This window comes from Tenrec ecaudatus, chromosome 12 (assembly GCF_050624435.1).
Source record: "Tenrec ecaudatus isolate mTenEca1 chromosome 12, mTenEca1.hap1, whole genome shotgun sequence".
NCBI lineage: Eukaryota > Metazoa > Chordata > Mammalia > Afrosoricida > Tenrecidae > Tenrec > Tenrec ecaudatus.
The window spans coordinates 31,116,597-31,131,792 of NC_134541.1; the positions used below are offsets into that span (position 1 = coordinate 31,116,597).

The following is a 15,196-nucleotide window of genomic DNA, read 5'->3' on the forward strand; positions in this document are numbered from 1 at the left end:
GCCAGACCCAGACTACTGTCGTCCCGATAGCTCCCAGATCCTACCAGTTGCCCAGAGCTGTCTTCTAGAAGTCTGCCCCACCCACTACTCCAGAGTCAGAGATCAAAGCCACTTGTAGAACAGGGCCTCAGGAGAGCCTCTGTCACGGCCATGTAGCTGCGCTGGAAGTGGGGAGCAGGGGAGCCGAGAAACAAGCTTTCCAAAGGTGTCAGAGTCACCGCCTACTCATACGCTGTGCGGCTTCCGCAATCTTAAGCCTCTGCTTTTCAGAGTTCTAACAGAGTTGAGATTAGTGTTAGTGCGCGAGCAGCTGCCAACTACAAGGTCAATGGTTCAGAACCAGCAGCTGCTCCGTGGGAAAGAGAGGAAGTTTTCTCCTCCTATAAAGACTTTCAGTCTCAGGAATCCAGATGGGCAGTTCTACCCTGTCCTCTGGGGTTGATAGGAATCGGCTCGACTCAAGCGCAGCGGGCGAGAGGCTTCTGAGCTGATTAGTGTCTGGGCTGTCGCCATCCCCCAGAGGTGCTTCCGCGGACGTGTGGAGCCCCGGGTGCAGGCAGCCCATCGGACTTATCCTAAGACACTGTCCGTTCTCATCACATCTGCGGCGAGGCTGGGGGGGAGGGGCGGGGAACACTGACAAAAGAGCAAATGCAAATCCAATTTTATTGATCAAAAGAAATGACGAGCCGGGCTGGGAATTCTAACCATCTGGTGGCATCAATCTGGCCAGAGAGAAAAGTGGAGAGTGGAGAAAAATAGGAAGGAAAAAGCAAGGGGCGGGGGGCGAGAGCAGGAAGGAAGGGCCAGCAGCCTGGTGTCCGGGGCCTTGGAAACAGCTCAGTCACGGCTCCAGATGTGCGGGGGAGGGGAGGTGGCACGTGGCGGGGCCACTAGAACGGCAGCAGCTCCTCCCTCGGGATGTTGAGGACGACGTCCATGTCTGGGGGACACCTGGCAGGAGAGGCCAAGCAGGGATTGGCCAGAAAGAGTTGGGGACAGGAAAGACACACCCGGTGAGAAGCCCTCTCCTTTGGAAGACTGGCACTGGCAGCCCTTCAGAGAGGTGCAGGCTTGCAGGGCAGAGGCTCGGCCCGAGGGCTGGGCAGCAGCCAGGGGGGAAGCCTTGCCCTATGTTGTCCTGGCCGAGCTGCTCCCTCTCTAAAGCCTCCCTCCTTCCAGGGGCGCCTGTGGCCCAGACATTCCACTGGGCACCCCTGGGCATCAAGGGTGCTAGACCGCTTCTAGACCCTGGCCAAGGTGAGGGTTAGGAAAAGATGGTTTCTTTACTTGGGTCTCCGAAGCAGGACATCCGCAAAGATGATCTCTCGGGGTTGCCGGATCTGCGTTTGGAGGTGCCGCACCTGGGCCCTTAGGGCGGGAATTTCCTCCAGAAACTCTTGATTAAACTGAGAGGGAGACAGGAAAAGTAAAAGGCAGCGAGGATAGAGGAGCAGAGGCTTCTGGGAAATGCCGTGGGCTCGGTGAAGGGGCAGGGCAACCTGATCTCTGGGGCGGGCCTCCCAGGACCGGATGGGGTCCTTGGGCTCCAGGGCGGGGCCTCCCGGGGAGGGGAGGGGAGGGGAGAGGCGGGGCCTCCCAGGACAAGGTAGGGCTTGGCTCACTCAAGCCAATCAAGGCGAGAGGAGGATCAGGGGCAAGGGGGCAGCACTGCAAAGGGGACAGAGTTGGGGGCGTTGCTTGGAATGAGAATGACTGGTGGTGATGATTGAAGGCCACTCACGACGCCAGGAGAGACCAGGAGAAAAGACAAGGCAGTGCAGATGAAGGGAAGTAGTAGTTAACGTGAGCCATGGGCAAGGGACCTCTGGGGTGAAGGTGGTAGCCTGTTCAGGACCGTGGGATGGCTGTGGCTGGGCAGGTGATGACGGGTGAGGGCCCTGTTCCTGAGGGAAGGCCTCTGGGCCAGTGTGAGTCCCCCCCCAGCGGCCCCCCTCCCACCTCCAATAAACTCCAAGTTAAAGAAAGAACAACTTGACTTGGGAGACCAACACCAGAGATGGAAACCTTCCTGAGCGTCAGATTAGGGCACACCCCACTCCCACAGGTCCTGGGGACTTGCCCACCCCTCGGCTTCCTCACAGAGGCGCCCAACACCTTCCTTACCCACTCACATCTCTGAACTTGTCAATGTATCTCAGGATGTCCTGGTTGTCCCGGGTGTTCTGTACAAGGATCTCCTGATGGGGCCGCAGGGCTCTCTGGGGACAGAAAGGGAGGGGACCTGGAGGTTGACTAGAAGGAAACAGGCTGGAGGGGACCCGGGAGGCCCACCCCAGCAACCTGGCTGCTCACCTCGGCCAGAGACCTCAGAAGATCCCTTTTCTTCTCCTGAATCTTATTGAACAAGGACTCCAGAACCTTCTTGCGCATCTCCTGAAGGTCGTCGACCTCATCCTGAGGGCCAGCAAGAGGATGTGGGCCGCCAGGCCTGGCTCCTGCACAGGCCAGCGGGGCAGAGCCAGGGCTCAGCTACCTGCTGCAAGTCTTTCATCTGTTGGAGCTGGCGTAGAAGGGTGGAGATTTGGACTGACTTGAGGGGGTACTCGTGGTCCATGTAGGTGCTCAGGAAGTTGACTTCCTCCTGGGTCTTCTTGATCTTGGCATTCAACTGGTCCACCTGCTGCTCCAGGTCTGGGGATGGTTAAGGGGAGTCCAGAGGAGCCAGAGAGAGGACCCTCCCTTGGGCACCCCTCCCAGGAAGCCTAGAGGACGCTCCTCGGCCATTGGACTGGTGTGTGAGCTGAGAAAGGTTGAAGTCCTAAAGAATCTACCGCCCCCACAGGAGGCAAGGGGCAGAAGAGAGACACTAATCTGGGTGTAAGGTCCCTGACCTTGTCCCAGCTCTGTCATGGCCTGTCACCCTCTGGAGCTCAGCTTCCTCACGTGCCCCTTCTCAGGGAAAAGCAGGCAGAGGGAAGCAGTGGCACTTGCTCTCGAGACAAAAACCACCACCGGACTGAGACCAGGTCTATCGTGGCCTCCCCCTTGGAGAGGCTCTGTGGTCGGTCACCTGACACACTGTCCTCACCCTCAGAAAGGTTTCAGTTAGCTCTGGAGAAAGAAGGCCTAATGCCCAGTGGGACTGGGAGCCAGGACACCTAGGACCTGGCCCAGCTACTTAGTCTCACAGGGGCCTTGGGATTGGATGCTGCCTCCTAGCTTAGTAACCTTGGGCAGGCTCCTTGGCCACCCTTGGCCTCAGTGTTCCCATCTGTGAAAGGGCAGGGCAGTCCTGGCCTCACAGGTGGATGCAATGACTGAGGGAGAATGTGCCCATTAAAAATGAATAAATAAATAAAGGCAGACACCTACAGAGAGAGCTGGATCAGTTGATGCACTCTGAGTGGGGTCAAGAAGGGAGGTGTGAGGTGCGTACCCTGCCGATGATCTCCCCAAATCAAGGAAGTCCCTCCAGGGATTCTTACAGTTCATCTTCTCTTCCTCCTCCTGCTCAAACTTCTGTAGCTCACCCTCGAACTCCTCCAGCCGCTTCTTGTTGGAATATTCCACAATGTCGATGACATTCTGCGGGGCGGGCGGGGCCGGAGGGGGGGCAGTTCATTCCAGCCTCTGCTGACACTCGCTGCCAAAGACCAGGGGAGGGAGCAGGTTGTGCCCCCTTGGCACTTCCTCAGTGCAGCCCAAAGCAGAACAGACTAAGACCAGGAGAACAGTCACCACTGCCCTACCCTGCTCCAGACTTTCTCCTCCCCTCCCACTCCACCTCAGAGTGCTCGTGGCCTAGTGGCTCTTCGGAAGAAATGTTCGTGTAACTTCTGCTGTCTGTTGAGTGTGAACACCATCGACTTGAGGCAGAGACCCAAGGTCCCCTTCATCATCAAAGGCCAAGACTCGATTCACGGGGATCCCTGTGCCCTCACGGTTGGCGACATCTAATCTGGATTGTTTGGACCCAACGGGCAAATTTATAGTTTCTTCTAAAGTATCTTTCTGAACAGGCTCTCCATTTTCATTTGGTTGTTTTTCCAAATTGGGAGTACTTTCCACAGTCGCTTTTCATTGGTGTTGAGGTAATCACGTGCCACCTGGTCACTAGTTCTCCATTTCCTGGAGAGTTTGTCTTCTGTGGAAGGGCAGATATGGTTTCTCCAGTAAGAACTCCTTTGGCTGCTAACCAAAAGGTCAGCAGTTTGAAACCGTCAACCAGTCCCGGGGCAAAAGACAAGACTTTCTGCTTAGTTAAACAGCTATCGTCTCGAAAACCCACAAGGGCCGCTCTCCCCTGTTCTATGAGGTCTCCGTGAGTCGGATCGTAATCAACTGGATGGCGGTGAGTTTGGTTTGGTTCTTGGACCACCCGTCTCAGCCAACGGCCCTACCACCCTGTGGGAGGAGCACAGAGCCTGGTGCCAGAGGACCTGGATTCAATCCCAGTTCTGACCTTGCTAGCTGGGTGACCTTTGAGCAAGTCCACTACCTCTCTGTCCTTCCATTCGTGACTTCCTGTGCAAATGGAGGTGGTCAGGATCCTGTGTGTGCGTGTATGTAGATGTTAGGAGGCTGGGGGCACAGGTGGTGAGGAGGTGGACACTAGAGGTCAGGTTGGCAATTTGGCCACCAGTGGAAGCGAGGCCTAGTGACCTGCTTAAATCCCTAAGGAGCAGTTGTGCTCTGCACATATGATGCCACCCTGAGTGGATATCGTGGTCACCAACAGTGTGTGTGTGCACGCGAACAGCACTTTTACTACATTGTATTTGTGATAGCGGCTACTTTCTCTTGCACACCTACTGTATGCCAAGGAAGGGCATTGACCCTCCAAGATGCTCATCAAAGGTGAACTCAGTCAGTCTTCCGGCTAGTGATGGGACCCTAGCTTCCATCTGATCCAAAAGCCAGGCTGGATGGGGCAAGGGGAGAAGGACGCGGGTTCCAGAAGGAAGAAGTCGCTTGAGCAGACTTGGGGCACCAGGGGCATGGGTAGCAAAAGGCTGGGGGAGGGGAGATGGGAAGGAGGGGCGGGGGTGGGGGGGGCGCGGGGCGCCACCAGTGCCTGCAGGGTCTTACACTGAGGATGTCCTGCTGCTGCAGCATTTCCCGCGATTGCAGGGCCGAGCTGTCCTCCATGTTCTGGATAGTCTTGACCAGGTCCTGGTTGCGCTTAATGAGAAACTTCTCGTGGTCCTGGAGCTCCCGGAGCGAGATTTGCCGGCTCTTGAGCACCGCCTGCAGGCAGAGGGAAGGAAGGCGAGCCTAGGAGCCTGCGCCTTCCCGCCGGACACCTGCCCCCACCGTGTGGCCACGCCTGGTAGACGCAACCGAGCTGGGCGATGGGTCCCCCATTGTCTTTGGGTCCCATCTCCATTCTGAAATGCGCACTTTCCCCAAATTTTTCACCTTTGGAGTAGAGAATGCTCATAGCTCCGTTATTTGGGAGAGGAGGGGGGAAGGTAGAAGAATGAGCTGATACCAAGGGCTCAAACAGAAAGAAGATGCTTTGAAAATGATGGCAACATATGTATTAATGTGCTTGACACAGTGGATATATGTCTGGATTGTGATACGAGCTGTAAGAGCCCCCAATAAAATGATTTTTTAAAGTTCCCTTATTTAAAGAATCAAAACAAAAAGGTGTCTTATTACTGACGGCCTCTTAGAATCAATATAGTATCAATACAGTAAAATCAGAAAGTGGAAAGGTGATGACCTGTCAGTGAATGAAGACTTACATATTTTCCACTAAAATACTTCCATGTACATAACCCTGCAAGCACGGTGATCTACAGAGAGATGCTTAGACAGACACACAGGGTGAACAGGTGGGGGGGCACATAGAGTGGGAGTCTACTCACAAATACAGAGCTATTTGTACACTGCTATCGACCTTTGCTGAAAATCCATCTATGAATGTGGTGGAGCAACAGGGGGCAAAGTTACCTTAAACGCAAACAAACACCTCATGGGAATGAGTCACTGAGCCAAGGGTCTGAGGACCACTGTCTCAGGGGACAGCAGGGTCAAATGGCACCATGACAGTGTTCTACATCCTACTGAAGTGAGCAGTGACTGGGGTCTTTTAAGCAGCTCATAAGCGACCATCTAAGATGCTACTAACCCCAAGCTCAGCAGTTCAAACCCATCAGCAGCTCCGCAGGAGAAAAGCTGAGACTGTCTGCTCCCATGAAGATTTATAGCCTCAGAGACCCACAGGGGCAGTCCCCCTCTGTCCTATAGGGTCACAATGAGTCAGAATCGGCTTGATGGCACTGAAACTGGGTTTTGTTGTTCGTTTTTCTCTATAAAGGGGTCTTCCCTGACCCCCAGATCTAATGCTGAACCTGTTTCATTTCATTCCCAATTTTTAATAATGTAAATAGAAACTCGGGGCTTTATGGGGGCAGAAAGCCCCGACCTTCTACTCCCATAAAGAGGTTCAGTCTCAGAAACTAACACAGGCAGTTCTACCCTGTCCTACAAGGTGGCTTCGAGCCACAATAGACTTGATGACAGCTAAGTCTTAATTTACAGTTTATAATTCCCTGATTTATTTTTCACTTCTCTAATGTGATTTTCTCTAAGACTTACCACCATTGGACACACAATCTCTCTTTCTCTAGTTTCTGGTCTGTCCCGCCTCACTACGATGTTCTGTCCAGAGGAGCGTGGATTTTGTGTCCATCTGGTCACAACTGCGACCCCAGCACACAGAGCAGGGCGCAGAGCTACTGAAAGACTGTACGCCAGTGTTCTTGCATCTGCTTCCTGTGTGTCTCCCCACGGAAGGAGAAGCTCCCTAACAGCATAAATGGGGTGTCCTGCTCACGGCTGTGATGAAACAACCTGACTTCCTTATAGCACTTCTTCCAGTTTTAACTTCTGCCCAATGCTGGGCGTGGCCATGCAAATAGGGTGTGAAGTACCCGTAGAGGGGATTGGTTGGTTTTGCCATTCTTCTGGGGATAAGAGTGCCATCTCAGAAGCAGAAAGAGAGAAGAATGCCGAGCCCATCCAGAAGGAAGAGCTACCAGAGAAGCTTGGGTGAGATCCCTGGCGGAAGTGGAGGAGGCCACACAGACCACGACACAGAGCACGGAGGCTGTGAGGTGGAGCAGTGGACTTCCCAGCCCACAGAACAAGGCAGAGGCCAAGGGGCCACGTGGCTGGGAGGCTGAGGCCCAGACTCACACGTGGCTGCTGGCTGAGAAGAGGGGCTGCTGTGGACACAAGACTATATTCTCACCGTTTCCTGATCCTGACTTGGGGTACCCTGTTACCTCCCCTGATAAATCCCCGTGTTGTTGAGTATTGCCTATGAGCTCTGTGTAGACGTTGCAGCAGAGAAGTAGAGTGCGGTTGGAGGGGGTGCAGGTGTGGGAATGGGGTGAGCAGAACGGAGAGTGGAGGCACGGCTGACCTCTGCCTTCTGGCAATGGGCAATCGGCCTGGGGCTGCTGAGCCGTTGGAGTTTCCTTCACCCGACAGAAGCCGGGAGAGGTCAGGTGTGGTCTCCATGCCATGGCCTCCACAGCTTTATCTGGCACAGGGCCTGGCAACAAGAGCCCAAGGGCACCTGGGAAAACCTAAGTCAGATCATGCCCCCTCTGCTCTTCCGGCCAGACTCGGCGTGGAAATACCAGGTCTAATGATGGCGCTTTGTCTCCATCGTTCCCTGGCCCCACCATCTTTCCTCCTCACTCGTTTGTCCAGCCATTGCGGCCTCGGGGCCCTCTGGCCATTCCTCCTGGCAATGTCCACATGGCTGTTTCACCTCCAACAGGTCCCAGCTCAGCTGTCCCCCCACCTCGATGGCCTTCCCTGCCCAGCCTCTCTCGGTCATCACCCCTCGCTCCTCCGCGTCTCTCCAGCTGAACCTTCTTCCCATTTCCTCCCAACACAGCACCTGTTCACTGGCCGTGCTTATTGTCTCTCCTCCCAGGAGACCGTGAGATAACCCCCACCCCCCAACCAAGGTCAGAAGCCACACCACAGCCAACTCTGCACCACAGAACAGGGCCTGGCACACAGAAGGCGCTCAGGGTAGATTTCTTGGGTGAGTAAACAAACAAATGACTTGCTCCTAAGAGGCAGCATTACCAAGGGATTGGCAGCTCGGGTTTTGCAGCCAAGGCATCTAAGCTCCTGATCTGCCTGAAACACTATCTCATAAAGCACCTTCCAATTCCAAAGTCAGGGAAAATACAGCATCCAAATAAGGAGTTGCTTTAAAAGACAAAAAAATTGTTTTTAACCATGAAAGAATCTATAGATGAATCCTGATCAAAAGGGGGGGGGGGAACAAATGCAAAATGCAGGACAGAATTTCAAATTCTCATGGAATCCCGATTTTCTGGGGCCACAGAGGCTGGATGGACCTTGGACACTAAGACCTCAAGATCATATTGAAACCTTTAAGTGAAAATATCTCTTGATGCCGTCTTAAAACCAAATACTAGTTTAGCTTAAGTAATAAAAAATGTCTGCCTTAAGCACCGTGCTCTTTCTAAGCTCTATTTACAGGGCTTCAAATTGTCAATAGCAAGTGCAAAGGTCAGGAAGGAAACTGAGCGGGATGGTTCGGGAGAATGGCTGCCCGGCTCAAGCATCGTGATCAAGTAGAAATCGAGGAACTGGTGTTTGGTCATTTCAACACTTTGAAACATTGTTTAGACCAGTGGTTCTAATGCCCCCCGACCTTTTTATACAGTTCTTCATGTTGTGGTGATCCCCCCCAACCCTGTCCAACCATAAAATTATTTTCATTGCAACTTCATATCTGTCATTTTGCTACTGTTATTTATCAGGTGACAGCTGTGAAAGGGTCGTTTGACCCCAAAGGGGTTGAGACCCTCAGGTTGAGAACCGCTGGTTTAGATAATTCTGGAAGTGGAGGACCAGCCAAAAGGAGGAAGACCCTCGACAGGCTGGATTGACACAGGAGCTGCAACCTGGGCTGATCCAGCCTAACAATGGTGAGGATGGAGCAGGTCTGGGCAATGTTTCGTCCTGTTGTACACAGGGTCACCAACAGTGGTACCCAGGGTCACTAAGAGCGGTAGACAGAGTCACCAACAGTGGTACCCAGGGTCACTATGAACAGTAGACAGGGTCACTATGAGTGGTAAGTAGGGTCACTAACAGTGGTAGACAGGGTCACCAACAGTGGTACCCAGGGTCACTAAGAGAGGTAGACAGGGTTACTATGAGTGGTAAGCAGGGTCACTAACAGTGCTAGACAGGGTGACTGTGAGTGGTAGACAGGGTCACTAAGAGCGGTAGACACGGTCACTGTGAGTGGTAGACAGGGTCACTATGAGCGGTACACAGGGTCACTAAGAGCGGCAGACAGAGTCACTAACAGCGGCAGACAGGATCACTATGAGTAGTAGAGAGGGTCACTATGAGCGGTACACAGGGTCACTAAGAGCGGTACACCAGGTCGCTGAGGGGGAACCGCCTTGAGGGCACCTGACATCATCGTCAAACACTAAGCAGTGCGAAAGCAGCCCTTCTTCAAGGTGCCCTGGACTCCCTGGGGGTTGACTCCTGGCAAACTGTAGCTGTGTACAAGCCCTCCATCCTTCCGAATGGGGGGAAGTAAAACACGACTCTGGCTCTGGTACCTGGAGGAAGGCCCTTAACCTCCCCGTGCCTCCGTTTCCCCATTTGTGAACAGGAATGAGGAGGAACAGGGATGCTGTGAGGGACCGTGATTCCAGCCTGGAGCCCCAGAAGGCTCTGAGTGTGTCCATGCTGCCGGCCGCCCAGCTGCCCAGACCTACATACCCGCATGAGCCGGATCCTGGCCTGCACCCCTCCAGAGTCCACCTTCTCCCCTCTGCTTGGTTTTCGCTGCGTCCTCGGCTGCTTTGCCACCAAGAAGGACTCGGAGTGAGCTGCCAGAGGAAAACAGGAAAGGACAGGGCGACAGTCAGGTCCCAGGCCCAGCCCCACTGTCTCACAGTCCGACACCCATCCATAAGTCCCCACTCTGAGCCCTGACACAAGGAAGAGACACGCTCAGGAGAGAGCGGGAACTGACTATGGAGGGAGGGGCAGAGAGGGCCAGCCCAAGACCCAACGGGGCACCCCTGCTCTCAGTCCTTTTCATCCAACAGACAGCCAGATTCCCACTCTTCTGTCTCTTGCCAAGAGCTGAACAGTGTGAGACAGCAGGCCCGAGCCCAAATCCCTGCTCTCCCAGGGACCAGACCCGGGGAAATGTCAGGTGGAAGGCAGGTTAAGGAGAAAAACCTATCCTGGCAGACAGGCTGGCTAGGAACCCAGCTCCCCCTTCTACCCGCTGTCACATGACCTCTCTGTCCTCCCATTTCCCCAGGGAATGCAATGGGCCTCAACAGGCCTACCTCCGAGGGTTGTGGGGAAGATTCAATAAGAGGGTGCCTGACAGTAGTGCCTGACACTACTCAGGTCTGGATATCCACAACACATGGACAAGATTCTAACATATGACCTGGCAACGGGGACGCAGCACCCGAGGCTGTCTCTGGATCACCCTAACAGTATCCGAGCTAAGGAGTGCATGAAGGGCATTCAATCAGAACAGCACATTTGAAACCGCCGGCTCGGCAGCCTGTCCTGAACCTGCACCAGACAGTCATCCAAGGAGCTTCGGCTCCCCGTTCACAGTCTATCCGGCAACCTGCTCACCAGGGAATAACGTCCCTTCTCTCTGAACAGGCCAGGGGCCTTAACCCTGGGAAATATTCATATTCAACATCAAGCGGATGAACCGAATTTAAAATCGTTACTTTGGTGTGAGGTGGATTTGATTTGGTACTTAAGGGTATAAAAAGGTCAAATGATGGCTAGACTTGTCCCTGGGGTGCTAACAAAAAGCAGGTCCATTGGAGTTTGACTTGTTTTAAGTGGAAACGTTGAAGATACTCTTTTATTAAGCCTATAACTGGAACTTTTAAGAAGACAGTACCCAGATGTGGAAGCTTGTTTATTATATTTACAAGAAGTAAATACCCAATGGACTCTGCTAATCAGGCAAACGAACTATTTGAAAATGAAACTGAAAAAAAAGGAAATATATATTTATATATAGGTACACAAAATTTGGGTTAAACGCCTTAAAAACCACTGCTTCTGGGTCTATTCTGACTCACAGGGACCACTAGGGCCGAACAGAACTGCCCCATAGTTTGCCAGGCGGCCGAGCTTCACAGAAGCAGATGACCGCAGCCGTGTTCCATGCTGTACCTGGGTTCAAACCACCAACTTTTTGGTTAACAGCTGAGCACATACCCACTGCGCCACCAGGGTTCCTTCTTACAGTTGATAAGGGGACTGCAATGGTGGCGTGGTGCATTGCACACTGGTCTGCTAAACACAGGGTTGGTGGTTTGAATCCACCAGCCCCTCCACGGGAGAAAGCTGCGCTGTCTTCTCCCATAAAGAGTTCAACCTCTCAGAAACCCAGAGGGACAGTTTTGCTCTGTCCTAGAAGGTCACTATGATTTAGAATCAACTCAATGAGAGTAAGTTTGCGTGTTTTCAGTTTTTGTTTTTTTAATTAACCCAGTTCCAGAATACGTGTTTTTAAAATATACAAGATCCATACAACTATGTAATTATGTACCTAGGTAGGTTATAATACTTGTGAACCTCATTTAAGAGATATCGGAACCCTATAGAGGGTCGCTATGCGACAGAATCACTCTTTAACAGTGAGTTGGGTTGAAGAAGCTCTTATAAAATACTTGCTATTAAAAGATGTTGGGTCTGGAAAAGGCGAGTAATGCTGTTTTACATCAGTCCTCTCTCCAATACCGATGACCGCCTCAGGAGGCAGTGTCATTGTCCCTAATTTACAAGTGAGTACACCGAGGCTTCGAGGGATAAATGACTGCCACGGAAGGAGACGGCAGAGCTGAGGCAGGAAGGCCTGGCAATGGCTCATAGCAACCCCCAGTATAACAGAATGAAACACCATCCGCATCATCGTTGCCAGAGTTGAGCCCGTGCCGACAGCCCCTGCCTCGGTCCACCTCATGTGGGGTCATTCCCTGTATCACTGACCCAGCAGGATGTCCCTTCCCAGGGAATGACCCTTCTGACAACATGCCCACAGACTGTGAGGCGGTCTTACCATCCTCACTTCTGAGGAACATTCTTAGCTGTACTTCCCCCGGAGTGCTTTGGTTGTTGGTCCGGCAGTCTGCGCGCATCGTCTGTATTCTTCACAATTCCAATGCATCTATTCTGTGGTCTCCCTTATGCCCTGTCCAGCTTTTGCTAGTGTCTGAGGCAGTTGAAAAATACCATGGCTTGGGTCAGGTGGACCCTCGTCCCCAAAGGGCCATCTCTCTCCTCCGTCATACTCTCCAGAGTTCTTTTGCAACACATAGTGCCCGACGCAAGGTGTCCTGGGATTTTCCCGAGTACCTGCTTCCACGGGCGTGGACTGGGAGTGCAAGTCGGATGAAACCCAACACAGCTTCACCACATTCTCCCTTTATCAAGATTTGGCTGACTGGTCCGGTTGGGGGGGGGTGGTTATTTTATGTTGAGGCGTAATCCACAAGGTAGAAGGCTGCAGTCTTGGATCTTCCGCAGGAAGTGCTTCCGGTCCTCCTCACTTGAGCACGGAAGGCCACGTCAGGTACAGGCTGCTCAGGAGTCTGCCTCCAGTCCTAAGGTTGTGTTCTTCGGATTTTCCAACTGCTCAGTTGGCAGAGTGAGTAGTGAGTCTCACCAACGAGCTCACTGCCGGAGAGTCAGTACTGACTCACGATGACCCTACACAACAGAATAAAACTGCCCCTGTGGGCTCCCGAGACCAGAACCTCGCAGGCCGTGGAACCCTTGTCTCTCTCCGATGGAGCAGCAGGGGGTTTTGAATTGCTGGCTCTGCAGTTAGCAGCCCAACATGTAGCCACCAGAACTCCGTAGACATGGAACAAAAGCACGCACAACCCTGCATGTACGTGCCTCTCCTGATTTGAACAACTGCCTCCTGGTCTCTGTAAAGGTTCCAATCAAATGTCCATTCTTCACGCCATGAGCCACAATCTGCTGTGACCCACACAGACAAAGGCCTTTGCGGAGTCAATAAAGAGGCGGACGGTGAAAGACTTACGGGACCTTCCTTTGCTTCTGTGAGGGTGCCCCAATGAGAAGAAACATCCACCATCATCCACCGATAATCAAAATGTAAGACGGATTATGTAGGAATCCAAAAACACAAAAGCTTGCATCCAGGAAAGTTGGGAGTGGTCAAACATGAAGGAAGGCCTGAAGGCCATTGTCATGGGCATTAGTGAGTGGAAATGGCTGGTACGGATTTTTTTTTTTTAAATCAGACCATCACATGTTCTACTGCGTTAGGAAAGACAAATCAAAGGTGCATGGTGACACGTTCCTGGCCAGAGTGTCTGGAGATCTATCCTGAAGTACCACACTGTCACTGATAGGATGGATACTCATGCACCTGCTTGGAAGACCAGTGTCCACCCCACTATGAATCCAATTCATGCACCGACAACTAACGCCAAAGATGAAGACAATGAAAACCAAAAAACAGTTTAAAGCTGTTAGCCTGACACAAATAGTGTCACCAAGGGCAGACGACAGTGACTCTACCCTGTTCCGCAACCCCTAAATCAGCCCCCAAGTGCCTTTGCCCACCTGGCTGGACGCTAATCAAAGGCTTTGTTTTGTTTTTCTTGTGGCTGCTGGTTGGCTGGACTGGAAGTAGAATAGAAGTCTTCGTTTTCTTTTTAGACCGCTGCCATGGGCCATAATCCTATCAGATACGGGGTAATTCATCACATCAAGCTGCTGGCTCAAACCCCAGTCCCACCCTTTACAGGTACCCATCACTGTACCAGGGAGCCCTCGTGGACTAGGGGCTCACGCTTTCTACTCCTGTAAGGACAGCCTCAGAGGGCCCCGAGGAGTTCTATTCTGCCCCGCAGGGTCACTCTGAGTTGGAATCCACTCAGTGGCAATGATGTTTTTTGGGGGGGTTGCTTTACCTCTGAGAACCTCACGCTGCTCCTCTGTAAACAGAATCTAATGCTAAAACCTACCTCCATGGGCTGGTGTGAGGATTCTGAGAAATGGGGATGTGTAAAGCCTGTGCCAAGGGCTCCCTAAACACGAGCATTCACTGGTCTATCAGCCAGCCACAGTGGACTGCGCACACCTGAGCAGGAAGGTGCTGGGGATGATGAGAAGCACACGGCATGGGAGAGGCCCAACACTCATGATGAGGAAACCCACGGGCCGTAGGAAAACAGCACCACGCACCAAGCCCTGGGTGCACTCAACTACTCGGCTAATCCATGCATTCGGACTGGTGCTGGCAGAGAACACTGAGAGCCCCCCAGGCTGCCAAAGGAGCAAACAAATCTGTCTTGGAAGAAGCCCAGCCCAAACTTTGCTCCTTATGGAGGCAAGGACCGGGATACTTGTCCCTGGAGAAGGACATCATGCTTGGTAAATTGGAGGGGTAGTGAAAAGAGGAAGGCCCTGGGGAGATGGACTGACTCAGTGGCTGCACAATGGGCTCAGACATCGGGACAATTGTGAGGATGGCCCAGGGCTGGTCAGGGTCTCCTTCTGTTGTACATCAGATACCTCCATGCCACCTAACACTTGGCATTCAGAATCTACGCAGCGTGAAGGAAGGGGCTGGAGCTGCTTGGGTAAGATTACAGCCAAGAAAACCACAAAGACAGTTCTACTGGGTCGCGTGGAGTTCTCCTGGTCCGCAATGGGTTTTAATACGCTGAGAGGGAATTGGGGTGGAAAACTGAGATTCAGAGGCGGCCCCAGGGCACACTTGGCAAATGTGTAACAGACACAGCTAGGGCTGGAATTCCAGTGTCCAGACTCCATCACTTCGGACCCAGGTCAAGGTGCCCACTCCCTCCCCAGCCGCCCGGGACTCACCGGAGCCTGGTATCTGTGGATTTGAGGGTGAAGCCCAAAACGGGAGTAGCTGGAAGGCCTGCTGACCGGACAGAACTTCAGCATCCTGTTCAGCCCCGAGGGAGACTGCAGGCAGCAAACTCAAGACGCGCATGGGGTCCCACACTCTCTACAGTCTTTTCCTTGGGACCCAGGGGAACCAGGTGGGAAAGGAGGAGAGGAGGGGTGCGGGGCTAGAGAGATGTGGGCGAGGCCGGAAGGAGTTACAAACCGAGAGGAGGGGAGGTTGATGGGGTGGGTCACTCACCCG

At 53.0% G+C, this 15,196-nt stretch overlaps 1 protein-coding gene across 1 annotated transcript; it reads right to left on the minus strand.

Moving 5' to 3' along the window:
* Positions 1-893: 893 nt before the first annotated feature.
* C12H20orf96 (chromosome 12 C20orf96 homolog) lies at positions 894-14,048 on the minus strand. Its single transcript, XM_075527956.1, has 11 exons — positions 14,043-14,048; positions 13,639-13,756; positions 11,865-11,881; positions 9,769-9,867; positions 5,053-5,211; positions 3,450-3,549; positions 2,498-2,655; positions 2,317-2,418; positions 2,136-2,222; positions 1,291-1,409; positions 894-954 (listed from the first exon to the last, which is right to left on the minus strand). Exons 1-11 carry the CDS (start codon positions 14,046-14,048, stop codon positions 894-896), a joined length of 1,026 nt encoding a protein of 341 aa, XP_075384071.1.
* Between the last annotated feature and the right edge of the window lie 1,148 nt (positions 14,049-15,196).